The sequence below is a fragment of the Tenrec ecaudatus genome, chromosome 2 (assembly GCF_050624435.1).
Source record: "Tenrec ecaudatus isolate mTenEca1 chromosome 2, mTenEca1.hap1, whole genome shotgun sequence".
NCBI classification, from domain to species: Eukaryota; Metazoa; Chordata; class Mammalia; order Afrosoricida; family Tenrecidae; genus Tenrec; species Tenrec ecaudatus.
Window position 1 is genome coordinate 211,011,785 of NC_134531.1, and position 27,182 is coordinate 211,038,966.

The 27,182-nt window shown below is 48.8% G+C and overlaps 1 protein-coding gene and 1 non-coding gene across 2 annotated transcripts; both read left to right on the forward strand.

The window, feature by feature from the left end:
• Positions 1–235: 235 nt before the first annotated feature.
• Positions 236–24,572, forward strand: RSPH1 (radial spoke head component 1). Its single transcript, XM_075542905.1, has 9 exons — positions 236–289; positions 4,479–4,592; positions 4,698–4,803; positions 9,882–9,972; positions 11,056–11,191; positions 20,960–21,031; positions 21,786–21,948; positions 23,371–23,508; positions 24,455–24,572. Exons 1-9 carry the CDS (start codon positions 236–238, stop codon positions 24,505–24,507), a joined length of 927 nt encoding a protein of 308 aa, XP_075399020.1. The 3' UTR covers positions 24,508–24,572.
• Positions 13,359–13,461, forward strand: LOC142441979 (U6 spliceosomal RNA). The gene has a single exon (XR_012783252.1). It is a non-coding gene; the product is annotated as a U6 spliceosomal RNA (small nuclear RNA).
• Positions 24,573–27,182: the final 2,610 nt, after the last annotated feature.

The window sequence follows — 27,182 nt, forward strand, 5'->3', positions numbered from 1 at the left end:
GCCACAGATTCCTCCCCGCGCCTGGCCGTCACGTTGCCATGACAACAGCCTTGGTTCTCACTAGTCCCGCCCCGCGCCTTTAGCCACGCCTCTTCCCGCCCAGAACGCGAGGGAGGCGGGGCGGGCTAGCTCGCCTAGGCAACGCTGGACGCGTCCCCGCTTACCGTCGGTTCCCGAGGGGAAGGGACACCTTGGCTGCAGCGGCGTCGGCGGGGACCCAGGCCGGGGCGAGGCCATGTCGGATCTGGGCTCGGAGGAGTTGGAGGAGGAGGGAGAGAATGATCTTGGGGTGAGAGCTCTGGGGGGGGGGGGGGGAGGAGATGCTCGGAAGTCAGGAGGGGAGGGCCGGAGGCCAGAGGACCAGAGCCACCCTCCCCAGCCAGCCCAGCCAGCGGGGAGGACCGCGCTAGCTTCACCAGGCGCTGCTTCTTGGAAGTGGTTGTGCAAGATGAAACCTTCAGTTACCACATCTCTTCCTCCCACGTGGCCGGTGCCCTTCCTCTTCCAAAGGCAAAGTTTCCAAGGTCAAAGATTTCCGAAACTCCCCCTCCCCCCCACTTCCACCCCTCCACTACCTATTCTCGACTCCAACCCCACCTCCACCCCACCGCCACCTCCACTTCCACTCTCAGGTACTTTCTTTGGGATTTCTGGGTCCCCGAGCCCCAGCTGTCACACTGCCCTTGAATCAGTCATTGTTGCATCTGAGGTCGGGGCTCCCCAGGACTAAGAGGGGGAAGGAAACGCACCCGGTGGCAGCCTCCAAGAGGCGCTGAGAGGTCCTTTGCTCTTGCCGAGCTATTGATCCGACCCACAGCCTCCCCGTACACAGTACAGTGAAACACTGCCACGGCCTGGGCTGTCCCCAGCAACTGTTGCCTACTGTCAGTCCATCTCCCTTTACCCAGCTCGGTGTCCTCCTCCTTTACCCAACTGTTGCAGCTCCTGTCAGCCCATCTCCCTAAGGGTCTTCCTCCTTGACGCAGCTTGATGTCCCTTCCCAGGGACTGGCCCCTCCTGACGACATGTCCAGAGTGCACCTCACCGTCCTTGCTTCTGCGGAACCTGTCACTATCAGAACGATTCCTGCGGTCTAGAATCCGTATGCTTCTTCAGTTCCCTCTGAGGGGCTGAGCTGTTCCTTGTGGGCCACTTTCTCTAAGGTAGGACATAGGGCTTCCTACGTCTGTTTTTCTTCCTCGAGGATGCTTGGATTTGTTTGTCAGGTGCGGCTGGAGTCCATGTCACAAAACCGTTGCCATGGCAGCAATTTTCCCATGTACAGCTCATGGGATGAATTGTGCTTATCACCACTGTTACCTGTTGTCAAAAGTCCCCATCACCCTTAACAGGAGCTCAGGGCTCCCAAAGCAGCCAGTCCTCTCTCCCTCTCCTGCCCACCCCCACCCCGCCTCTTGGTAACCACCAGTGAACTTGGGTGGGCATTTACTGGCCTCTTCTAGACATTTCGTATAAGTGGAAGGATACAATAGTTGTCCTTTTGTAACTGGCTTATTTTTAAACTTACTTACTGCTCGGGTATTTGAGACTCATCTCTGTAGGAGGGCAGGCACCCAATTCCTTCTGCTTCTCAGTGGACCCAAGGCCGGAGTGTGGGGTTTGAACATCAGCTGCATGAATGTAGTCAGTGCAGTGTGTAGAGACCCGAGCCCCTGAATGGCATACCTGGCTGAGTGCTCGATGACTCGCCCAAAGGGAGAGAGTTTGCTCCCAAGCTGAGGTGCCTCCTCCCGGAAGGCCACGCCTGTGAGAATCCCAGGAGCACTGCTCCTTGGCTCTCGCAGGGTCACCGGGAGGCAGACTCGACGCGATGGCAAGCAGCAGCACGTTCTGGGGGTCCCTGTGTTCAGTAGTGTGTCTTGGGCAGAGCTGGCATTCTGTAGCTTCCAGGCCAGCCAGGAGTCTGCAGCTGGACCCACACAAGAGGGCCAGCGTGATGAGCCAGGCTGACCCAGGACAGTGAAGGGCATCTTACAACGATCAAGCACACTCTGCTTGCGAATGGCTTTTGCTTCCCTTTATGGATGGATAACTCTCTTGTCTTTCTATCCACTATCCCTCTCTCCAGAATCCAGACCCATATCACTGCTCCAAACACTGCCACTTGGGTATTGTTGAGGCTCTGTGATGGCTTCTCACAGCCCAGAACTATCCTCCTTCCTGATCCTTTATGTTGGAGGGAACCACCCTGGTTTCCTCCTCCAGCTTCAAATCGAATTGGCCCTCTCCTTGAAGTGCTGGCGGCACAGTGGCTGCGCATTGGGCTCCTAACCCAAAGGCCAGCAGTTTGAAACCACCAGGTGTTCAGAGGGAGCAAGACGAGGCTTTCTACTCCTGTGAAGAGTGACAGTCTTGGAAACTCACAAGGCTGTTGTACTCTGTCTTATAGGGTCGCTGCGAGTGAGTAGTGACTTGATGGCAGGGAGCTCTTCTTGAGCCACTTCCTTCCCAAAGTGCCCCGTGCTCTTCCTCCACGAATCCTCTCTCCCAGGAAGCCTGCACTGTGTGGGCAGCTCTAGCTGACCGCTGCCTCTCCAGATCTGCACGGAGCCTTCTGGAGACCTCTGTGTCCTCTTGGGCTACCTGGCTGCAGCTGTCCTCTGTCTGTGCTCCCTGCTGCTCTGGGAGCCCCGTCCTTCCCCTGCCATGTGTGGAGAACATATTGCTGGTACGGGGACCTTGGAAGCTCTCATAGGTTCTGCCATCCAGCCAAGAATGCAGGCATAAGGCGTATCGGTGAAACCATGCACCATCACTACCAACTGGGTGTCTTTGGGGAGAGTGGGATTGTATACACGAGATGTGTGCGGAGCCTGACATCAAAGAGGATTTTTTTTCTAAATGGCACAGAGAAACTGGGGGAGTACAAAGAGACACTTGGATCCCCACTGCAGCTCGGGAGTCCTCGGTCTGGAGTTCGGGGGTCTATCTTCCCAATGCGACCCGGCTCCCGTGTCCATTGAGAATTACCTGGGTGCTTATGGAGAGTGAGAACCCCACCATCTTCAGGGAATCCACAAGCCTGGCGACGATAGTCATATATACGTTACTCTTATTACTGCCCTTGAGACTTACCGTCTCATGGTGAAGCCTGCTGGATCCCACATCACTCCCACGATTACTTGCAGATCAGGTCATTGTGATCCACATGCGTTCCCCTGGCTAATTCTCAGAAGTGCATAGTCAGGTCTTTGCTGGCTGACTCACAAGTCAATAGCCTGGCCTTTTATTTTCAGTCTGTCTTAATTTGTAGGTTTTTCTGAGACCCATTCAACAGGAAAGCTTCCACTGAGGGATATGGACTGGTTGTGCATGTGGGGGATTGGCTGAGCTTCGAACACAGGTCTACCACATGGAAGGTGAAGATTCTACTACTGAGCCACCAGCACCGGCTACTATCCACTTTTTTACTCCGTAGCCACCCCTAGCTCATGGCAGGCAATCTACCCTGTGTCAGAACAGCCTTATACTCCATAGGACTCCATGGGTGGCTTTTTAGTAGACGGCCAGGCCTTTCTTCTGAAGTGCTGCTACACCATGCTTCAAGACAAAATTTCATTAATTTGAAATTAGAAATATTTCACAATAGGTAATGATATATCATTTTTGTGATGAATCACTATGCTCTTATTATGCTCAATTTGTAACAATGAAAATACACCCTGCATATCAGATGTTTACATGACGATTCATTTCAGTAGCAAAATTGCAGTTACAAAGTAGCAATGAAAATAATTTTACGGCGGGGGGGGGGGGGGGGTGTCACCACAACACGAGGAACTTTATTAAAGGGCCGGGGCATTAAGAAGATTGAGAACCACTGCTATTAAGAACCTTCTTTGAAGTACCTAGTAATCTTCAGATTGGTTGATTTTGCTTGTAGTGTAGAGGATTATCATTACAACTTGTGCACTCGGGTGCTAGGAAGGAGGGTGGCTGCCGCCCTGGCCAGCCGCCAAGTTGTGGGACTTTGGACCAATGTTTTACCTGCCGGGCTTGGCCACCCACTTCCCCAGGAAAGTTGTACACGGCGCAGAAATGTGTGGGCTCAGTAGTGTGTTGTTGTTATGTGCTGTCAGATTGGTTCTGACGCATTGCAGCCAGACGCGCCAGCCAATGAAACACTGCTCTGGTTTGCCCCATCCTCACAATTGTTGCCGTGTTCCAGCCGCTGCGTCAGTCCACCTCCTCCAGGGTCTTCCTCTTTTCTTTGCTGCCTCTCTACCTTGCCAAGCAATACATCCCTTTTCCAGGGACTGACCCCTCCGGATGACATGCCCAAAGAACACGAGACAGAGTCACTCCATGCTCACTTCTCAGAAGCATTCTGGCTGTACTTCTACAGTCCCTGGTATCCTTTGCCCGCGAGCATCATTCACATGCGTTTATGGAGCACGTGGCACCCGGGGTGCGCGCTGAAGCAGTGGGGCTGTCACCATCTCAGTGTCTCTCCCCAGGAGTATGAAGGGGAGCGGAATGAAGCGGGTGAGCGGCACGGGCAGGGGAGAGCCAGACTGCCCAACGGGGACACCTACGAAGGGAGGTATGAATTCGGCAAAAGGCACGGCCAGGTAAGCACGGTGGCCGGAGCAGAGGGTTTCCTGTAGAGCTGGGTGGAGCCTATGAGCGAGTAGACATTCAGGAACCGCAGGAAATACATGCTCCATGCGTTTCAGGGAATCTACAAATTTAAGAATGGTGCTCGCTACATTGGAGAATATTTTAAGAACAAAAAGCACGGCCAAGGCACTTTTATATACCCGGATGGATCACGATATGAAGGTAACATAGTATGCGGAATCTTTTTTCCCCATTGTAATATATATATAATAAAATATAAATAATGAACAATATATATTTTTCATAGGGGAATCAGGCTTGTCTGTGGATACTGAAATACAAGAAATGGCTTTAAGTTCTCTGGAGTAGCCAGTCAGCTAACGAACACAAATTGTGTTTTCAGACTTAGGGGCTGGACAGAGAAAGCAGGCTGCCGTTTAGTTCATTAGTCCACTATGGGAAACAGGGCCGTCTCTGTGGCCAGCACTTTCTCTCCAGTGAGTCAGCTTGCAGGGACAAGGCCTGGGGAGAACACACCTGGCAGGTGGTGGGACCACGACTTCAGAGAGTTGGAATTGAGTTGATGGCACAGGGGTTTTGGGTACCATTTGTCTAGCAAATGGTTAGTGTGCATGGCTGCTAAAAAAAAAAAAAGAAGAAGTCTGGAGGGTCGGCTTCACTCAGAGGCCTCTCAGAAGAAAGATCGGGTGATGTACTTCTCCCAAAAAGCAGCTTCCTCAAACCTAGTAGAATCTAGTTCACGTCAGACACACAAGGGGGAATTAATTTGATGACAACTGGTTTGTACCGTGGGTGTCTTTGACATTCCTTCTGCAACGTGCCATTTCTGTACCACACCTCTTCTGGCCAGCACATGGGTTCTTGAGACCCAGGAGGTCTTCTTGTCAGTGGCTCTTCCTGACTCAGCCACTCTTCCTTCCGGGCCAATTGTACTTCTCAGGAGGATGACTCCTTCCTTATTTCCAACCCCTCACCGCCCCCTCCATACACCCCATGCGACTCAAAGTTTCATCCAACTCCAATGAGGAACCAGGGAAGCGGGCCTGATCCTGGGGAGATAGCAGAGTTAGGAAGAGTTGAATAATACTTAAAGAAAAAAAAGTGAAATCCAGATTTGAAACAAGAGAATAAAATATAGGAAAAGCCATCCACTTCAAAAAAAGGCAACCTGCCTGGTGACCGTTAATGCCCTGCTCCAGGAAGTGGCCAGTCTCAGAATCACCTTCCTCAGTTGTGCAGGGTTTGCTGCGGCGGCCCTGGGATCTACTGAGCAGAAAGCTAACAAGTTTTCTGAGCAGGAGACCACCTGCTCGACATCCCCCCGCCCCCCCAGTTTGATTTAAAGCAAGCAAGCAAATTTATTGTAAATTGGACAAAGGTTTACTGAGCAGGTCCCCAGCTTTACACTCAATAATCCATACACATTGTGCTTGTTGACTGCAGTCCCTCAATGGACTGTCCCCACCTGCCCCACTTCCTCCCGGCGTTTCCTGCTTCCTTTCCTCCTTTCCTAACCCGTCTGAACTTTGCCCTCTTGATGATTTAAAGTGTGCTCACCTCACGAGTGTTCTTGTTCCTTTTCTAGATTTGTCAGTTGTTTGGCTGAAAATTGAGCCATGGGGTGAGTTCAGTTCTAGACCTGGAGGCTGCCTAGCAGCCTTAGTCCTGGGGCTCTACCAGTCTCTATCTCTGCCTGACCACCAGGCACTATTTACACATCTGCCCACCAGCCATGACCTGTTTCCAGCGAGTGACTTCTAACTCATAGCAACTCCATGACTCAGAGTAGAATCTTTTTATAGACTTTCCTTTTTTTCTTCTGAACTATGATTCACTTTGTGAACCACACAGTGTATTCCTGCATGGGACCGTTCATTGTCCTTTGCTAATTATCCATGTCTCACTACCCTTCCAGCGGAGTGCAGGCTACTGGAGGACATGCGTAATTACCCTACAACTCTAAGTCTAAGTAGAGGAGCGCAGGTGGCACGGTGGGTTAAGCACTCAGCTGCTAACCAAAAGGTTGGTGGTTTGAATCTGCCTACTGTTCCACAGAAGAGAGAGAGAGAGAGAGAGAGAGAGAGAGAGAGAGAGAGAGAGAGAGAGAGAGAGAGAGAGAGAACAGCCTGCTTCTGTAGAGATCTGCAGCCTCAGAAACCCCAGGGGGCAGCTCTACTCCATCCTGCAGGGTCACTTTGAATTGGAGCAGCCTTGGTGAGAGTGGGCTTGGCTTCGGTTTTATGTATAGATACTTCACAGAATGCTCAGGACGTCATGGGAGCTGAATAAATGTTGTTTTGATTTTGGCAAATATGGAGAAATTTCCTTTTGTATATAAATGCTGGTGTTTATTCATGTAAACACATACTGCTCGGCTCATTAACATTTCATTTAGCATATTCTGTGTTCTTTTTATAGAAGTGGAGCTGGTTTTTTTTTTAAATAAGCCTGAAGCTTATACAAGTATTTTTAATTTTAATCATTTTATTGGGGGCTCATACAACTTATATCATAATCCATACATACATCAGTTGTGTAAAGCACATTTGTACATTCATTGCCCTCATCATTCTCAAAACATTTGCTCTCAACCTAAGCCCCTGGCTTCAGCTCCTCATTTTTCCCCTTCCTTCCCCGTTCCCCCCTCCCTCATAAACCATTGATAATTTATAAATTATTTTGTCATATCTTACACTGTCCAACATCTCCCTTCACGCCACTTTTCTGTTGTCCATTCCCCAGGGAGGAGGTTATATGTAGATCCTTGTAATCGGTTCCCCCTTTCCAACCCATCCTCCCTCCACCCTTCCACTATTGACACTCTCACCACTGGTCCTGAAGGGATCATCCATCTTGGATTCTCTGTGTTTCCAGTTCCTACCCATACCATTGTACATCCTCTGGTCTAGCCAGATTTGTAAGGTAGAATAGGGGCTTATCCAAGTTTCCTCTTTAGGAAAGAAAAAAAAGATATAAACTTGACATAAAGTGACTTTTAAATTTGTAACGAGAAAAGAAATAAGAATAAACTAAAACATTATAAATATCATAAATAGCACAAAATCCAAGGTAGTAACCTGAGCCTTATTAATATCTGTCACGCATCTAGAATATCTCCCCCCCCACTTTTAAGCTAATAAATACTCTTAGAACATATCAGTACATGACAACAATGATTTTACAGCACTCATCTGTAGCCCTGGTTATAGCCATGATGATATGATGAAGTGCTGACCTTGAAACCTCAAGGCTGGCAGTTTGAACCCAGGCAGTTGGCTCCATGGGACAAAGACCTCTTGATCTGTTTGTAAAGATTCCAAAAAACCACACTCAATGTCCATGAGTCAATTCTAATTCACAGTGATCGTATTGGACTGGGGAGAACGGGCCCTGTGGGTATCTGAGACTGTAACTTAATGGGATTAGAAAGCCTCTTCGTTCTCCTAAGAAGTCGCTGGTGGTTTTGAACTACTGACCTTGCAGTTAGCATCCCAATGCATTAACCTGATGGTGTGTGTGTGTGTGTGTGTGTGTGTGTGTGTGTGTGTAGGGGGAAGTTCTGCTCTATTGTGTTGGGTTGTGATGAATTGAAAGAGATTAGACGGCATATAACAACAACAAATAGAACAGGAAGGTGATTCATTTTTCTTCTGCTCAACAGATGGAGAAAACTTTTTTTTTAATTGTTCATCATTTCAAAAAGTGTTTTTCAGCTTAACTTGCTGTTCATAACGTCGTGTACATGTTTAGGAGACTTGTTAAATTTGTGAAAATGGCCATTAAGTTTCCTTCACATGTGAAGTGTATGATTTGAGGTCCCTTTGCGTTTTCTAGTTCAGGGCTTAATCTTACAGGCTCTTTGGATTCACCCATCCGTCACCTAGTTTACCTTCTCTAACGAAGTCAGGTGAGGCGCAGGAGAGAGGAGTCTCTAGGGGGAAGGCACTAGGTTTGCTGCCCACGCAGTCCCAGCGGCAGGAAGGCACAGAATGCCATCATGCAGAGCCACACAGGGGTCTGCCCCAGCAAACTGGCCTTGTAAGTCTAGGCTCATGGAGGGCATTTTGGCTGGGGTTATGCAGGTCTTGTGGGCTTCCTGGGGATTGGGCATTCTGAATCATTCTACGGGCCAAAGGGCCGTCTGTGGATATGTGATCAGGAAAGACCAGTGCCTGGAACAGGCCATCATGTCTGGTAAAGTAGAGGGTCAGTGAACGAAATAAAAACAAAGGAAGACCCTTGACGATAGGGACTGACACAGTGGCTGCAGCAATGGGATCGCGCATCAGGACAATTGTGAAGGTGGAGCAGGCCCGGGCAGGGTTTCCCTCTGTCATACATCGGGTCACTGTGAGTTGAAACTGACATGACAGCACCTAATAGCAACAAGGAGGGAAGTAGTGGCTATCCCTAGTCATTGGGTGCCTGGCCCAGGGTGATTCGGATGGGTGCCCAGTGTCCCAGGAGGGTGAAAATCTGATAAGAGCTGTGGGTGGAGAGAAGGCTTATTGCCGCTCAGGGAGCAGATTGAGTACCTTTCAGCCAGGGTCCCCTAACCGGATCAAGATAGCATTTTCAGCAAATGGCTTTGTACCTTGTCCTCAGCTCTACAGGATGTTATGCATCTCATGATATCCTTGCCAGTGTTCGTCCTCCGCATCGCGTCAGCAAGACATTAGCGTTTACCTGGGTGGGGAGCGGGTAGGCTCCAGCAGAGGCGCAGGGTGACAGAGGTATGCCATCCTTCGGGAACATGGAGGTAGTGTGTCGGTGGGGCCGCCGGGGCAACTGGACTGCAGAAATGTGTGGGCACTGGGTGGGAAATAGATTGTAGTGCTGGCCCGTGACTAAGGACAGCCTGTCCAACCTTGGAGTTGAGGGACCGGAGCCCTGGTCCGGCATCACTAAACACAGGCGGGTAAGGGAGTGATGGGTCGAGGCCATGGCACTAGATTGGCCCAGGCAAGTTTGGATTTGGATTCTGGCTCTGCTTCTGACCAGCCTTGGAAACTTGCTGCCAGTCCACACAGGAGATGTGGTCCCGCCCCTACACACCTCATCTGACCTGTATCAGGTGAGTCCTGACCCAGCACTCGCTTCTCTATGTCCTCACCCCTTCCTGGCCACTCCAAGACCCTCACTCCTGTGAGCACGTTGTTAGGCCCAGAATCCGAGGCTTCGCTAGCTTTAGGGCAAGACTGCCTCTGTCATCACCCTCACCCGGACCTGGTCTGTGGACGCGCTCTGGTCTCAGGGCCGTGTTGTGTCGTCCCTTTCAGGGGAGTGGGCCGATGACCAGAGACACGGCCACGGCGTGTACTACTACATCAACAACGACACCTACACAGGCGACTGGCTCGCTCACCAAAGGTTTGGTTTCTGTCTTCAGCTGCGTACGTGTGTCCGCGTGCTGAGAGTGCGAATGACCGCATTTACGCTTCTAGGGGAGCCCCTGGGGCTGGGGTGCAAACGGTGCACGTGCTCGGCTGCTGGCACTTGGTTGGAGGCACCTTGGAAGAGAGGCTTGGCAATCTACTTCTGAAAATATCCACCCTTCCAGCCAGTATACAGATGTGCTCAACACAATGGATGGATGGATGGATGGATGCATTGTGATGAGAGTGGTCGGCGCCCCCACTAAAATGATTTTAAAAGAAAAGAAAATGTCAGCCATTCAAACCCCTCGGAGACCTGTTCTACTCTGTCACAGACCAAGTCACCGTCCATCAGAGTTGACTCAATGGCAATTAGCAATGCCCTTCCCCCTTTAAATCATTTTATCGGGGGTTCTTTCAGCTCTTATCACAATCAATACATACACTCACGGTGTCAAGCACATTTGTACATATGTTGTCATCCTTGTTTTCAAAACATTTTCTTCTACTTGAGCCCTTGGTATCAGCTCATTCCTCCCACCCCCTTTAAGAACCCTTAATAATTTCTAAATTATTATTATTTTTCATGTCTTATACCGACCGCTGTCTCCCTTCACCCACGTTTTTGTTTTGTCCGTCCCCCTGCCACGCCCCCGTACATGTGCTTGATCGCACTTATCAAAGAACAGAGCCCGACAAAAGCCACTGGCCTTCTGTGGCCCGAGGGCTTCGTGGGGCAGCCCCTGGGCACGTGGGGTCTGGCACCCGGGGCCCTGGGAGGCGAGGGCTCCCTATGGCTCCACGTCTGCCCCATGGGACCCACTCAGGTGCTTGGAGACTGACTCTGACCCACAGGCAGTGCTCCTCCTCTGGGTGGACGTCTGTCTGTCCATGGTGCTCCAAGCTCGGGCAGACCGAGTGCAAGGCATCCTCAGACACAGAAACCAAACAGCCAGCGCATGGGTCTGTGCGGCCAACCTCAACCCAGGCCACCCTCGGGTTATATTTCTATATTGCAAACCTCAAGGGCTTTCCTTACCGTGGGACAAGATGCCAGCATACCCCTTGTCTTAACCAGGCACGGGCAAGGCACCTACGTGTACGCAGAGACAGGCAGCAAGTACGTCGGCACCTGGGTGAACGGGCAGCAGGAGGGCGCGGCCGAGCTCATCCACCTGAACCACAGATACCAGGGAAAGTTCTTGAACAAAAACGTAAGTCCGAGCGACTGAGACACACAACGGCCCCTCCCCTCAGGGAGAGGACAGACCCACCACTCCTGCCGCTCCAAACACCAGGGACAAGCCTGATTCTGGCTCTGACGTCCGCCAAGGGGTGGTGTTTGGAGGAGGGAGAGTAGAGGGGCTTGGCCTGTGTCTCAGGAATCCGGTGGTTCTTCGGCAGTGGCCGCCTCATTATAACACAGGAGAGCATCGTAGCCTTCTTGGTGACTCAGCCTGATACCACTCTTCATGTTTCTCGAAATTAAGCATGGTGGACGAGGTTTTGAGTTGGTTTCCCCTGCAGGGGCCGCTGTCTGGAGGGTGTTGTGACTGCGTGTCCTTCCTGTGCAGGGTTCAAGTGTGATGCAGTGATTTCTGTGTCGTTTGAAACCTGCCCCTTGGGTAGGAGGCCTGGTGGTGTCATGGTTAATGCTCTGGGCTGCCAACCGCAGAGGCAGTGGTTCGAAACCACTCTCCTCTGGAGAAAGGAGGCAGGCTTTGTCAGGTAGTTGTGAGTTGGGATCCACTTCATGGCAGTTAGTTTGAGACCACGTGGGCATACGTGGGCTGAGAGGGAACTCGCTGAAGAACTTGCTGAACCAAAGAACAGAAGTGGACATGGTGACCAACAGAATCTTTTCAGACTCTCCTACAACTCAGTTTTCAGTTACACATAATTTATGTCAAACTAGCAAACCCATATTCTCTGCTATCAATTGCATGCTAACTCCTAGTGACCCCATAGGACAGGGTAGAACTGCCCTGTGGGTTTCCAAGACTGTAACCCTTTCAGGGAGTAGAAAGCCTGTCTTTCTCCGTCGGAGTGACGGGCGGTTTTGAACTGCTGACCTTGAGGTTACCAACAGTAACCACTACACCACCAGGGCTCCTTTCCCGAACCATAAATCCTACTTTTCACCTGCATGAAAACAGCACATCCTCCTCACGTCTGCATAACAGAGATGTAATTGCCAGCTAGATTCATATCTAATTTTTGAGGGTGGGAAGCTGGAGGACAGGAAGATAATGTGACAGAAAAGAATATAGAAGAATTAATAAGGCTGCTAAGTACAGGAACCACAAGGGATTTTGTGGCTTTGTTTGGCAGTTTAAGGTCATGGTTTCATGGGACATGCTAGTTAATTGGCCTGATAACAGATTTAGTACTTTTTTATAGTGCCAACATTCAAATACCGAACTCATGCCATCGGACTGAGTCTGACTCATGGAGAGCCTATGTTGCGATGCTGTTTGGTGCCAGCAGGCTGGCTCCAGCCCACAGCGACCCTGGTCACAATGGAGCGGAAGCGCACGGTCCTGCACCATCCTCACGATGGTGCACATGCCCGAGCCCACTGACGCAGCGACTGTGTCAGCCCATCTCTTTGACGGCGTTCCTTTTTCTCGCTGCCCCTCCACTTTACCAAGCATGATGTCCTTCTCCAGGACTGGTCTCTCCCGACAGGATGTCCAAAGTACGTAAGACGAAGTTTCATCACTCTTGCCTCCAAGGAGCGCTCTGGCCGTGCTTCTTCCGACACAGATTGGCTTGTCCTTTTAGCAGCTCGTGGCACTTTGAATATTCCTCTCCAGCACCACCATTCCAATGCATCTTTTCTTCTATGGTCTTCCTTACTCGGTGTCCAACGCCCACGTGCAGATGAGGCCTTGCAGAATACCATGGCCTGGGTCAGGCACACCTTAGAAGCCTCCTTACTCTTCATTGTCTAAAGAAGTCTTGTGCAGCACATTTACCTGATGCAATGCGTCTTTTGCTCTCAGACCAGGAGCATGGTCTGTGGATCCAAACAAGCCAGAATCCTTGACAGCTTCCATCTTCCCTCATTTAGCATGATGTTACCTATCGGTGCAGTTGTGAGGATTTTGGTCTTCTTGGCACTGAGTTACGATCCATACTGAAGGCTGCAGTCCTACGAACCCGGTGAGAACCTATGGGCAGAGTAGAATTACATCCGTGGATTTCCGAGGCTGTAAATCTTTAAAGGGGCAGAAAACCTCATCTTTCTCATTCGAAATGGCTGTTAGGTTTGAACTGCTGCCCTTGTGGTTAGCATTCTGCTACACCAGCTGTTGCTCTCTACACCACTAGGGCTCCTTTGCGTAGTGCTAGGGGGTCTCAAAAGCTTTCAAGAGGGGCTTGCTTTGGCAGCACGTCTACTAAAATTGGAACGACACAGAGAAGATTAGCATGGGCCCTCTGTAAGGATCACACGCAAATTCGGGAAGCGTTCCATATTTTTACACAACTCTTTTGATTATGAGAGAACTATTAAAATGTAAGATATGGGAATTATATGCCAATAAAATTCTTTTAAAAAATTAAAAGCTTTCAAGAGGCTACCTAAGGCACAGCAATTGGTCTCTATCCACCTGGAGCAACAGAGAAAGAAGGAGAACCAGGACTAGGGGAGGACATGGAATGTGTGGCCCATTGCCTCCTTCAACACCTGTTTCCTTGGCCATGAAACCCGAAGAAAGAACTGGATGATGTCAGGCTACCACTACTGAGCTTTTGGATGAAGGGTTCTATAGGAGACTCTTGATCAAAGGGGGGGAAATGCATAACAGAATGTAAAATTCTTACGGACTCTAGACTTTCTAGATGAACCCCTAAAATGATTACCGTCAGATAACTTTTAAAACTTAAACGAAAAGTATCTCCTGAAAAGTTATTAAAAGCAAACAGTAGTTTAGCTGAACTAGTAAATCCTGTTTGCCTTGAGCATTGTGGTTTCTTAAGAACGTACCTGTGAGGTATCAACATGACAACAGCAACGTGAAAGGTTATGTAGCAACCCCAGGAGGCAGCGAGTTTACTCAGTTTACCCAGGTGGCGTGTCGGAGTTTCTCTGGGTGCCATGGCACAAGTACCACAAGCGGGTGGCTTTAATGGACAGAAATTTATTTCCTTGCTGTTCAGCAGGCAGTGAGTCCAAAGCAGGATCTTCTAAGTCAACTCCTTCCTTGTCAGTAACCTCATGCATTCCTTGGCTCCTTAGTTTGAAGGTGACTTTTCAAGAGTGTTTATCTTCCTCCACCCCCCTCTCATAGAGTCTCTGGATGTACATACTTTTTTGGTATCTAACCTGTAGTTTATTAAACTCAGAAGTGATTAGATTTGAAACCCACCTGACTCAAGTATGATCTTATTACCCCCAAACGGATACCCAAACTCATTGCCATCCAGTTAAATCCAACTCTTAGGGAAGCTGCAGGACAGCACATAACTGCTTTGTGGGTTTCTGAGACTGTACCTCTTACAGGAGTGGAACGCTTGATCTCTCTTTTGAAGATCAGCAGGTGGATTCAAACTTCCAATCTTGTACTTAGCAGCCCAGAGTGTGACCCACTACGCCGCCAGGGCTCCATGTTTAACCAGATAGAAGAAACCCTATTTCCAAATAGATCGCATCCGCAGTTTTCTCACTCACTGCCAGTGAGTCAAGGTCTACTCAGAGAGACCCTGTAGGACAGGGGAGAACTGCCCCTGTGAGTTTCCGAGACTGTAACTCTTTATGGGAGTAGAAAGCCCATCTTTCTCCCCAAATATTGAAGAAAATTAAAGGAAGCCCATGAGAGCCAGAGTACCATCTTGCGCCTGTCCCACCTGAATTCAAGAACATCTCAAGAACAGATTTGCCGTATTGAACACTAATGAGAGATCTGATGAGCTGTGGGAGGACATCAAGACAATCATTCATGAAGAAAGCAACAAGGTCATTAAAAAGACAGAAAGAAAAGACCAAAATGGATGCCAGGAGCGATTCTGAAACTTGCTCTTAGTTGCAGCAACTTGTTCTTAATTGTAGCGTAGTTAAAGCATATGCAAGTATGACAAAATACAAAAGCCGAGCAGCAAACTTTACAGGGCAGCTCGGGAAGAGAAAGAGAATGATTATAATGAGATGTGCAGACCTACAGTTGGACACCCACAAAGAGAGAGCGAAGAAAATGCTCACTGTCTCTTAAACTGAAAGAATTCAAGGCGAAATTCAAGTCTTGAGTTGAAATTTTGAAAGGCCCCATGGGCAAAATACCAAATGATGCAGGAAACACCCCAATAATATGGAAGGAGTACAGAAAGCCACAGTACCAAAGATAGCTTGTCGACATTTCACTATTGTAGGAGAAGCTCAAGCTGCTCTGAAAGCCTTCGTCAAGAACAAGGCTCCAGGAACGGATGGAGTACCAATGGGAATGTGTCAGCAAGCTGGTGCAGCACTGGGAGGCCGCGTGCCAGAACACGGTGCATAGTCAACTCAGCGTGTCCGTTAGGAGCCCTGACACAGGCTGCTCTATGCACGCAGTCATGTCATCACCTTCTGGAATAGCATCAGCCTGCACCAGGCATCAAACTATGCTGCCAGCTGCGTTGTGCACAGGCAGGAACGCAGCACATGCAGTAACACAGCGAGTACAGTCTGAGCCCTGACACAGGCTGCTCTGTGCAAACACAGCCATGTCATCCCATTCTGGAATATTATCACACCGAACTCTCAAACCCCGAACTACTGTCAGCTCCCTTGGTGAGCTGCATGTTTTGCGTCTCATGGTGTCTTTTGAGTGCGATTCTTTTCATGGGGGAGATCTGTTTTCCCTGGTGAAGTCTGTCTTGCTGCACACTATTGCCAATTGATTTTACTTGTTTATATGTATAGGTGCCTGGACACCACTGTTTTTACTGTAAATTGACCTCTTTTAAGAACTATAACCAGGGCTTATTTTTTAAGAGTAGGGCTTATGGTATATTTTGAGAATTCAATCTCTTTTTCAGTCTTTTTAAAAAAAATATCCTGTTAGAAATGGATCTCAATACTTCCTATCCTGGCCCGAAACAAAAATGCAGGTCATACGAAGCTGGTTTCAAACTTAGAAAGCAATCACAGTATTGCAAGCAGGGAATTTTGTGCTGACGAAATCAAGTGAGGGAGTGGAGAAAATGAAAGCTGACTTTGAAAGGATTCCAAAAGCAAAAAAAGCTCGACCTGGTTTAACGACGTCATCTGGGGCTCTAGAGACTGAATTGCGTAAGTGGGTTATGGAGTGCCGTCACAATGGTCACTGTGTAACACGCATGGGAATTCGCTTACGTGCTCTACAAATGGCTAAGGATGACAAATATAAAGCACCAGGCATTGAATCTTTTGTTGCGTCAGCAGGATGGTGTACCCGCTTCATGAATAGGTCTGCCCTATGTTTGTGGCAAGGCACAAAGATTTGACAGAAGAGGTTTCCAAAAGACCTTGATGAAAAAGTGAGGTCATTCCATTCATTCATCATAAAAACTAAGAAGCATCCATAACTATGACCCGGGAGATACTGGGAATATGGAAGAAACACCTATAGCCTTTGATCTTCCAAGCAGCAGAACTGTGGCAAGTTTGGGAGACAAAACTGCTATTTTTCTCAACCACAGGAAATGAAAAAAACCACTCCACAGCCGTTCTGTCATGTTTGCCTAACGGAACTAAGCTGTGGCCTGTCATTATTTTTAAAAGAAAGACCTTGCCTAAAAAGGCCAAATTCCCACCCCAGATTATAGTGTGCGCATATATTAAAGGGTGGAGGGATAAAGACAGAACAAAAAAATGGCTGGAAGACATTTGGAACGGACAACCAGGATTAGCCTTAAAGAAAAAAAAAACAAAACATCATTGCTAGTTTGATCTGTTCAGAGCCCACACATCTGATGACATAAGAAAATTGGCAAAGTCTTCTCAAGTTCCTGTGGCCGTATTCCAGGCGTGCTTACATCTGTGTGTTTAAATAAACTTTCAAAGACCGTGTGCAAAAGGTGTGGCATGAATGGAAGTCATCTGGTCAGGCCCGACTGACAAAGTTGGAAATCTGATGAAGCCTGACATAGAATTGATAGTAAAGTGGGTTCGTGATGCCTGGGAAGAGATTCCAGAGGGCAGGGTGCAACGTGCCTTCAAGAAATGTGGCGTTAGTCATGCTATGGATGGCAGTGAAGACAGCGCTGTGTATGAGAACGACACAGTGACTGAGAACTCAGTGAGGATGACAATGTCTACACTGATAACCTCACACCAGCTAAAGCTGAAGCTCCGCTTGGACAGACAGCTGACGAAGAGGAATCCAGGGTTGAAGGATTTTAACTCTTGCGTTTTAGCTTGGTTGCTGATTGAGCTAAGGTTTTTGTACGTTTAAAGTTACTATTGATACCATATTGTTTTTGTGGACCCTCTTTTCACTTACAGAGCTAGTTTACTGTTTTTCTTTGAAATAAATACTCAAAAATATTTAACCTATGGAAGCCTCAATTAATGTAACTTTATTGGTATCTAGTTTTATTTTGGAATTTACCCGTAGCAGCTGTATTTCCCACCCTAGGCTTATACTCGAGTCAATATATGTCCCCAGTGTTGGGTGGTAAAATTGGGTGCCTCAGCTTATATTGGGGCCGGCTTATACCCGAGTATACACAGTAAGTTGTTCCTCCTGACAGCGTCCCACATGCTTTTCAGGCTTCCTTCAGACATATTTTTTTTTGGTTGCGGCTTTTGTTTATTGTTCTTCTTGTGGTTTGGAATGGAAATATTTGTCTTTAAGCTCACCAATCTAGCCTTCCATTACTTCCATTGTATTGCTTTGCTATCTTAAAGTGTTGTCTAGTTCCATTATCTTAATATTAATCTTCTAGAGTGCTTTTCTTTTATAATTCTTCATTAATTTCCCACCATAGCTCCCTTAATCGTTTCCTCCAGCCATTGGAAGTGCCTGACTATCACTTTCCAAATGCTCTTTGGGTCATCCCAAGGCATTTCTTCCTTAAGCCCGGGCATCACTTGTTGTACCAGTCTTTCTGCTTTTCAGTGGCCTTTGATTAACTGTTGCCTCTGTGACATTGTGATGCAACCGTTAGGGCGGGGGTGTGGTGGAGTCATGCGGGGACAGTGGAGTCCATCAAGTGGTCCATAAAAAGGAACAATATCCCCTCCTGCCCCCAAAGGAGGCAGCAGCGGCCGTGACAGCAGCAGCAAATTTTTAAAGAACATAATAAAATAAACTTGGAAACAACCACACGGACAGGAATGCCCCCCGAACCCCCACTCAAAACGCGTGGAATTAACAGCTGCTCTCCCTGTCTCGGTCACTAGCGGGTGCTTGTCAGAATCCCGCCGAGATTTCACACAGTTGGATGGTATTCGCCCGTGTGTGAGGTCAGCTCTGTAGCCTTTTCTCATCTACAGGGGGCTGTGTGGAGTCAAAGATGATTATTCCTTGCTTTTTTGTTTTTTTCTTAATTTTAATTTTATTTTATTAAGGGTTCTTACAGCTCTTATCACGTTCCATATATATATATATCCATTTTGTCAAACACATCTTTACATATGTTTCATCATCTTTTCCGAAACATTTTCTTTCTACTTGAGCCCCTGGCATCAGCTCCTCATTTTCCCCACCCCCTCTCACTCTCTCCCCCTGCCCTCTTGATCATTTATAAATTATTCTTTTTCCCCCATGTCCTACATCAACTGCTGTCTCATTTGACCCACTTTTCTGCTGTCTGTTTCCCTGGGATTGAGTGGGGACATATGTCAATCATTGTGATCGGTTCCCCCTGTCACCCTCTCCCCCACCCTGACCTTGCTTCTTCTGTCACATGTCTCTGCTGTTAGTTTACCAACTCATCAGAAGAAGAGAGCCACATGAAAAAACAAATCAAAACCAAACCAAGCCGTCTAGTTAGCTGCTCTTTTCCCACCAGCCCTCAGTCCAAGCCTGCGTTCTGGGGACCTCAGGAAGTGTGAGCATCACTCCAGGTGTGGGTTGGCTTCTTTCCTGTGGGGCTGGCAGTTTATCAGTACAACAGGACGAGGGAGGGGAAAGCAAAGGAAAGATGGCACATTCAGCCAAAGGACTGCTTTTTGTCCTAGGCCAGGAGGTCAAAATCTCTGCCAAGCTGGGTGCCATGTGGGTGGTCCCAGCTCTGCCTTAGGGAGTGGGTTACAGCTTAGGCAACAGGGAGACAGTCCTGGGGAATTTGAGATGTTTCAGTCGCCCTTAGCTAAACTCACCCTCCTGTGCGGTGCCATGTTCCTGCTTGCCCCACACCTTTCTCAGGCGGCCCCAGCTGCCTTGTGCGCATAAAGAGAGGTGTAAAACCAGCTGCTGGGTGCCCTGCCCCAGGTGTAGTGCCCTCACTGTCCGGTTCACCTGAAGGGTGGGGAGAACCAGGGTGTGCCCACCTCTCTCAGATGTGGTAGGGGTTGCTCAGCTAGTAGTAGGCTCAGGGGTAGGTCTCAGGGAGCTTGCCCAACAGTGCAGGTGGACCAGCCGGTTCTGGGAGGCAGAGCATCACTGATGACCGTTATGGCTTCTGCGCCACGATTGCTCGTCAGTGTGTACCGAGCTCTCCGCTGCCCTTTCTCGGAGATCCAGGGCTCCAGGCGTCTCCTCTGCCCACAGTTCCTGGCTACTTCGTGTAGCCTCTGTGACATTGTGATGCAGTTAAGCTGTTCCTTTGAGCTGTTCTCTCTCATGTGGGCATTTGTGCCCAGGTGTCTCCCTCTGGTACTGCTTTCACTGCAGCCGTACATCCTGGTAAGCGCTGTCTTCTTAACTTGACTCTTATGACATTTGTCATGTCTCTCTTTTAAAAAAAATCATTTTATTGGGGTTCTTACAGCTCTTACAACATTCCGTACATCAACTGTATCAAGCATATTTGTACATATGTTGCCACCATCATTTTCTAAATATTTACTTTCTATTTGAGCCTTTGGTATCAGCTCCTCTCCCTGCCCTCGAAACCCCTTGATAAATTATTAATGATTATTCTTTTCATATCTTACATGGACCACTGTCTCCCCTCCCCAACATTTCTGTTGTTCACCCCCCTTAGGGGGTGGGTGGGGGATTATGTGTCGATCATTGCGATGGGTTCCCCCTTCCTTCCCTCCTCTCCACAACTTCCCCTTACCCTCCTGGTATTGCTACTCCCATTTCTGTTCCTGAGGGATTTATCTGACCTGGATGCCGTGTGTCATGAGCTCTTATCTGTACCAGTGTGCATGCGCCAATCTAGTCAGACTGAAAGGCAAGACTGGGGTCTTGATAGTGGGGGGTGAGGAAGCCTCAAAGAACCAGAGGAACAGTGTGTGTTTCATCGGTGTGCTGCTGCACCCCGTGTGACTCATCCCTTCCTTGTGACCCTTCTGTGAGGGGATGTCCTATTGTCTACAGAAGGGTTTTGGATCTCTGTTCTGAACTCCCTCTTTCTCAACAATATGTTTTTGGTTATTTTTTCCTTGAGTCATTTCTCTTTTGATTTCTTGCTTTACCTATTGGTAGTGTGCTTGTGTAATCAACACACCACTTTCACAAAGAAACAAAATGCTAACTATTTCAAAGGCAAACACAAGGGGGCATGTTGCTGTTGTCTTGTTATTGCTGTTGTGTGCGGATTGCTGAATCAATTGCAATGCAGGGCCCCTGGGCTGTGATCTTGATGGGAGCAGATTGACAGCTCTTTTCTCCTGTGGAGTGACCAGTGAGTTCAAGCCCCCAACCTTGTGGGTGGTAGATGAGTGCTTTAACCATTGTGCCACCAGGTTCCCCAATGAGGACGTGGACTTTGTGCTTGTATCCGTCCTTCAGCACTTTGGGGTCGACGTTGGGCCCCCCCAATTATTTGACGTTGGGTCAGTTTCGCATGGTGGTCTCGTGTTTTCGTGGACATGACGAGGGACCCTTTGGTTTCTTTTCTTGCAGCCCATTGGCCACGGGAAGTATGTGTTTGACGTAGGCTGTGAACAGCACGGGGAATACCGCATCTCGGACTTGGTAAGCTGCAGCATGCTGCCGTTTCCTTTGTGCGCAGGCAAAAGGGCCGCTCAACTTCTAATGCACATGCGAGCTTAGGGGGCATGCTACCAACCGTGAGGCCAACTCTTGGGAACTTTCGGGTCATTTTGCTTTTGAGTTTTCCATGTTTATTTGCATGCGTTTGTATAGAGCAAAGTGCTAGGACCAAGTCACCTCATTTCACCATTGCTGCTGAAGTCAGGATGAACCAGGAATCCCGAGTTGGAGAGTGATAGACAGAGCAAACCCCGCACAGTCCCCACTTAGTTACTCACTGAATGCCGGTGGTTCAAATGCACCAGGAGACCATGTGGAAGAATGGCCTGGCTATCTGCCTTTGCAAAGATGATAGTCCTGAGTGCCCCGTGTCAGCAGGAAATCCCCACAGTAGCTCGTTCTACTCAGTCACACGTGGGGTCCCAGGAGCCAGCATTGACTCAGTTGCACCATTTTTATTTTGAAGTCTCAGGGATGACAATGCAAACCTGTCACATAGTGTCAGTGTCACCATCGCCGGTCCAATGAACGTTCTTATTTCAGGGATGTAGCAAGAAAGATCCATTTCAGCCCTGACCTCACCCTGTGTGTAGCTGGCCATTGATCTAGGTACCGAATAAGTGTCCTAAAAGTGCTAGATGCCAACCCCAAACCTGCTCCCCCCTCCTTTGTTCCTCACGTCCCAGACGGAATCGATGCAAACGTTAGTGAGGTTGCATTCTTAAACTTCCGATAGGACCGAGGTGAAGAGGAGGAAGAGGAGGAAGCATCAACCACCATGACTCCCAAGTGGAAAGCTACCAAAATCACCGAATTGGCCCTGTGGACGCCGAGCATCCCCCAGGAGCCGCTGCCCGCAGACACGGCCCCTGGGCAGGAAGATGCTGGGGGGGCTACCGGTATGTGCCTCTTGGGGCTCTCTGGGAACAAACCAGGGCAGATTGGCATGCAAGGTGTTTCTTAGGGAGTGAGCACCGTGGGGATCAACACATCCATTGTAACAATCCCAGGGCAGTGGGAGCAAAGTACGGTTGGTTAGAGAGAGATGCAGCTCTCCACCACCTCGGCAGCTCCATGTGGATGTCAGAGCATAGCACATTCTTTGCCTCACCTTGAATCCGTGGGTTGGGCTTGAGTCACCAGGTACAGCGTGGCCGTGGGCACAGATGCTGACAGCAATTGCTGAAAGCAATTCTCCATGTTCATCATCATGTTCTCTTAAGAGCATTCATGTGCCAGGGCACGTTAGCAACCTTGCACTGGGTAGGGTGGTGGTGGTGGTGTGGGTATCTTTCCATGGAAGGCAAGGTGAGCCGAATCCCTCTGGAACACGAGATGATGGTTGTATTCGTTACATTAGCAGCAAAGCTCAGGGTGAACACAGCCCCAGGCACGTCTCCACCAGGCCTCTGGGTGGAGTCTTGGATCCTCTGCTCCACTTGGCTCGGCTCCCAGCCTTCCTTGCGGTTCAGTTGGTGACCATGGCCCTCAGCTTGTGGATCTGGGGCACAAGTCTCCTCTTTCTCACTATCCTCACTAAACCCGCGGACTTTAATTTCTCAGACCAGCGTGGGACCCAGGCACCTCCCTGAACCACTCAGGGCAACAAGCCAGGCCCAGGCTGCAGCTGGGGGCCCTCAGGTGTTTGGGGACAGGGTTCCCCCACAGGGAAAACACAGTGCTTTTCTCAGAGGGGGAAGAGCCGGCACTGAACTGGCAGCACTGCTTGTGCCCGCAGCTGGCCCGGTACCCATTTCCCCAGCTTTGCCTCCCTGGTGGTGGTGTATGCTACGTGTCGGACGGCTAACCACAGATGAGGCTTTCTCCTTCTGCTGAAGGGTTACAGTGTCATAAACCCACAGGGGCAGTTCTACCCTGCCTTATGAGTTAGAATCAGCTCCTAAATGGCACTGAGTTGGCCTTGTTTGTACATATTTCATAGGTCCAAGGGCACTGTGGATTAGCCGCGGGGCTGCTACCTACAAAGTCAGTGGTTCAAACCTGCCAGCTGCTCCTGGTAGGAGAAAGACAAGGCTGTCTGCTCCCATGAAGATCTCAATCTTGAAAATCCTCTGCAGGGTCACAATGAGTCAGAACAGACTCAACGGCAGTGGGTTTTGGGGAGGTGCAAACATTTTGCCCTGACCCCTCACCGGAAGGTTGGTGGGAGGCGCCACAGAAGATGGGCCTGGCAGTCTGGTCTTGTAGAGTTCAGCCAAGAGAACCCTACTGAGCTTCGTTCTGCCTGATAAAAGGTGGACTGGCCTGGGTCAACGTGGACTCCACAGCCATGGGTTTGATTTGTTTTGGTTGTATTTCAGGAGGAGATGCTGGGGAGGATGTCTTGGGGCAGATGGATGCTTCTGAGGGCGAGGAGTCTTTAAGACTTGGCGATGATGACGGAGACAGCATCAGGGAGGACTACAACCGAGATGAGTTCCGATATGACATGGAACATGGTGAGCATAGCGGTGAGGGAGGGGGTGGCGGGATGCCAGGTACCCTGGAGCAAGGGCATCTGGGACAGGTTACAGGATGTAGAAGCCCCTGAAGACCCACTGTGAGGTCACCTGGAGTCCATGGTCACTGTGGGTCAGCATTAACTCATGGCAATCAGTATTATTATTATTCATTATTATTTTTAAAATAAGGTCATTAAGAGTCCGAATCCATTTGATGGCAGTGAGGAGGGTGATGGGATTGCTACTGCCATCTAGTGGGAAGAGGCCAGTTCTATGGCTAAACTTCCTATAAAGCTCAAAGACAACCCCCATAGCAAAGAATTATCTGGGCTAAGACGGCCACCAGTACCAAGGCTGGGAAACTCTGCCCTAAACGAGTGAACTTTAAAGCAGTGGGCTTAGTGGGAAAAGAGTTTATCATCCTAATTCTAGGTCTATGCGACACGATTTTCCCTTTCTATCTGAGGCACACTCTGCCATATTGTCTTTGACACAATCATCTTTGAGGGTTACGGAGTTTAACAATCAAAGAATTCTAAATTTCATAAAACATTGAATGATAGCATCTTGTAAGGACTTCGCAACCTCCCCCCTTTCCTTTTAGGAATATAAGGTACAAATGATAATGCATTTACTCCACAAAGATGGTTGTATTTCGACATTGCATGCTGATATAATACAATGGCTGGGCTTACTCTCACCTAATTTTTTTTCCCTTAGCATTAGCTTTGAGTCTATCTCTTGCAGAATGTATTGATATATCAAAAGACAATCTAGAAATGTCTGCATAGGATTCGATGTACAATTCCTGTTTTGCCCGATGAACATTCAATGTCTAGGGCACTGTTTATTATGCAGGACCAGTAGTGAGGAAAGAGTTTTAGAATAAAAACAGAAAAAAGACAATACAAAGCATATATTCCTTTTTCTCTTTTTTCTGCAGGAAATCTCAGTTCTGAAGAGGAAGAAATTAAGCAATCAGAATTACCAGACTAAGCCCCGAGGAGCAGAAGCAATAGGAGCTGGCACTCTACAAAGCCTTATCAGTTGGGAAGTTGACCCTGATTAATCATTAATCTGTTTATTCTAGTTATTGTGGTTGTTGCTAACTTGATTTATGATTGTAAATTGTAAATAAATGTCTTCTGTATGAAAGAGCCTGTTTGACGTTCACTCACCTCAAAGTTACCAGGTCCGACCGTGATTAAAATATAATAATAAAACTTGAATCTTGTTCAGATGGAAACCAACAGCACAAAATTGATTTTTTCATCCAAAATATCAATAATATTTCCTGTTTTATTCCTAGATAAGCCACAGAACATTTGATTTGGTTTACCATGATTTTGTGTGTGTGTGCATGCGCATGTGATATTTTTCTCCCAAGTGAAGAAAACTGACATAAAGCTGTAACTTCACAGAAGACGGCTCCGGGAAGGAGGCTCTGGCCGAGCTATTGGGGGTGATTATCTCAAGAAAGTGAGGGTCTCACGTTCTAGGTTAGAATTATCCTACACAACTCCCAGAAAAGACACGCGAATGCAGACCCTTGGGTCCGGCGGGACGCTGACGGCTGCCCTTGGAGTGTGGTGGTGCTTTGGTTGCGGAGAATGGAGAGGGGGAGGGTCGCCGGTATCATTAATGTTGGGAGGCAGGGAAAGGCACGGGGGAGGGGCGTGGGAGGAAGGATGGGAGAAAGATATCCCTAGGGAGCAGGAAGCTGCTGATGGAGAGGCCAAAAATAACGGAGGACTAAAAACAACGCACTGTACAACAAAAACCATCAACTTCTGTCCCGAAACTCCACATCCTGTCGGGAATTCTGTGCACCCAAGCCAATGCACGTGTCCCGCATGATCGCCTCAGTCGCTCTTCTCCTCTGTCACCCCTCTCCAGGAGCGTGTGAGAGGAAACTGGCTGTGCTGGGCAGGCACTGGGCAACTGGCCGGTCCGTGCTCTCTCATCTGCCGCTTCCAGGCCCTTTACAGACACCCGTTCTTGCCCGTCCTGGTGATGGGCCGGAGCCCGAGTCTTCCTCTCCCCCTTTGTTTGGAGTGAGCTTTGCACACTCTGAGCCCTCTGTCTGTCACCTTGACCTCCATCCCTCACCACACACCCACCTCCTTCACCGGGCCACTTCCGGCTCCTTTATCTCTGCAGAGTTCTTCCCTGGGGTTCGCTGCTTTTAGTCTCCTGCTCCGTGTTCTCGCTCCCAGAGCACCCCTGTTTCACTTTATTCCGTTTACCATAATTTTCAACTCTTCCCACAAATATTTCCTGAGAGCTAAGGATGGAATAGTCACTGTGCTCTGCATTGGGCTTAGAGGGAGGATGCTCTTTGACCCCTTCCAGTTAGCCAAGCAAAGGTGCTCAGCCCTCCCTGATGTCTGGGAGTCGGTCTCTGTCCTCCCTTGACGTCTAGGCCGGTTTCACTCGAGCATCTCTCTGTCCCTCACCACCTAGCTCTTGGCTATGAGCGCTTCCGATTTCCAGCTCCCACAAGGTGATTGGTACAAGCCTAAGAGCAGCTGGCCCAGGACGCAGGAGTGGATGGATTGGAATACAATAATGTTGGAGGACTGCCGATGTGAACGACAAAGGACTAGGTAGCAAGAGGCTACAGGAGAGCCGACAGACAAGAGACACCACACGGCCTTTCTCAAGTCAAAGGACAAAAAAACATATTGCTGTGAATGAGGGGGAGGGCCGAGTGGAGAGCCAAAGTCCATCTGTAAACAACTGGACATCCCCTTAGGGAAGGTTCACAAGGAAGAGATGAGCCAGGCTGGGTGCAGTATAGTACCGAGGAAACATACAACTTTCCTCTGGTTCTTTAATGATTCCTCCCTCCCCCACTATCAGGACCCCAATGCTACCTTACAAATCCGGCTAGACCAGAGCATGTACACTGGTTCAGATAAGAACTCACAACACAGGGAATCCAGGACACATAACCCCTCCAGGACCAATACTGAGAGTAGACATACCAGGAGGGGGAGGGGAAGGTAGGGGAAAAAGGAGGAACTGATCACCAGGTTCTACATATAACCCCCTCCCTGAGAGATGTACAAGAGAAGAGTGGGTGAAAGGAGACATCGGATAGTGTAAGACATGAAAAAATAATTTATAAATTATCAAGGGTTCATGAGGAAAAGAGTGTGGGGAAGGGAGGGGAAAATGAGCATACCAAGGGTTCAAGTAGAAAGAAAATGTTTTGAAATTGATGATGGCAACAAATGTGCTTGATACAATGGATGGATAGATTGTGATAAGTGCTGTAAGAGCCTCCAATAAAATTATTTAAAAAAACCAACCCTGAACTTCAGTGCCTTTTACTTGAGGACTCAATTAAATTCCTAACAGGATAATTCCAGCGACATGTAAAAAAGGAGCAGTTTGGAAAGGTGTGTAGAGGGTATTGGGAACTGACTGAATCTGGAGACCAGGAAGCATCCAGGGGTCCTGTTTCTTCTTGGCAGACCAGAGGTGTAAAACAGCCATTAGTAAGGCATCTATCTAGTGGGTCCAAACAGCGTGTTATGTAGCTATCTATCATCTGGAAGCATGTAGGCCATCTTCTCTCTGGTGGTCCAGCTCCCTACCAATCTCAGATCTTATTTTCCCACTGAGATGGGGAATACAGTCCCATTGAGGTCCCCCATCCCCCCAAC

Coding starts and splice junctions, on each gene's coding strand:
- RSPH1 (XM_075542905.1), top strand. CDS start 236: ATGTCGGATCTGGGCTCGGAGGAGTTGGAGGAGGAGGGAGAGAATGAT. Junction 4,804..9,881: donor GGATGGATCACGATATGAAG/GTAACATAGTAT, acceptor CGTCCCTTTCAG/GGGAGTGGGCCGATGACCAG. Junction 23,509..24,454: donor CCGATATGACATGGAACATG/GTGAGCATAGCG, acceptor TTTTTTCTGCAG/GAAATCTCAGTTCTGAAGAG.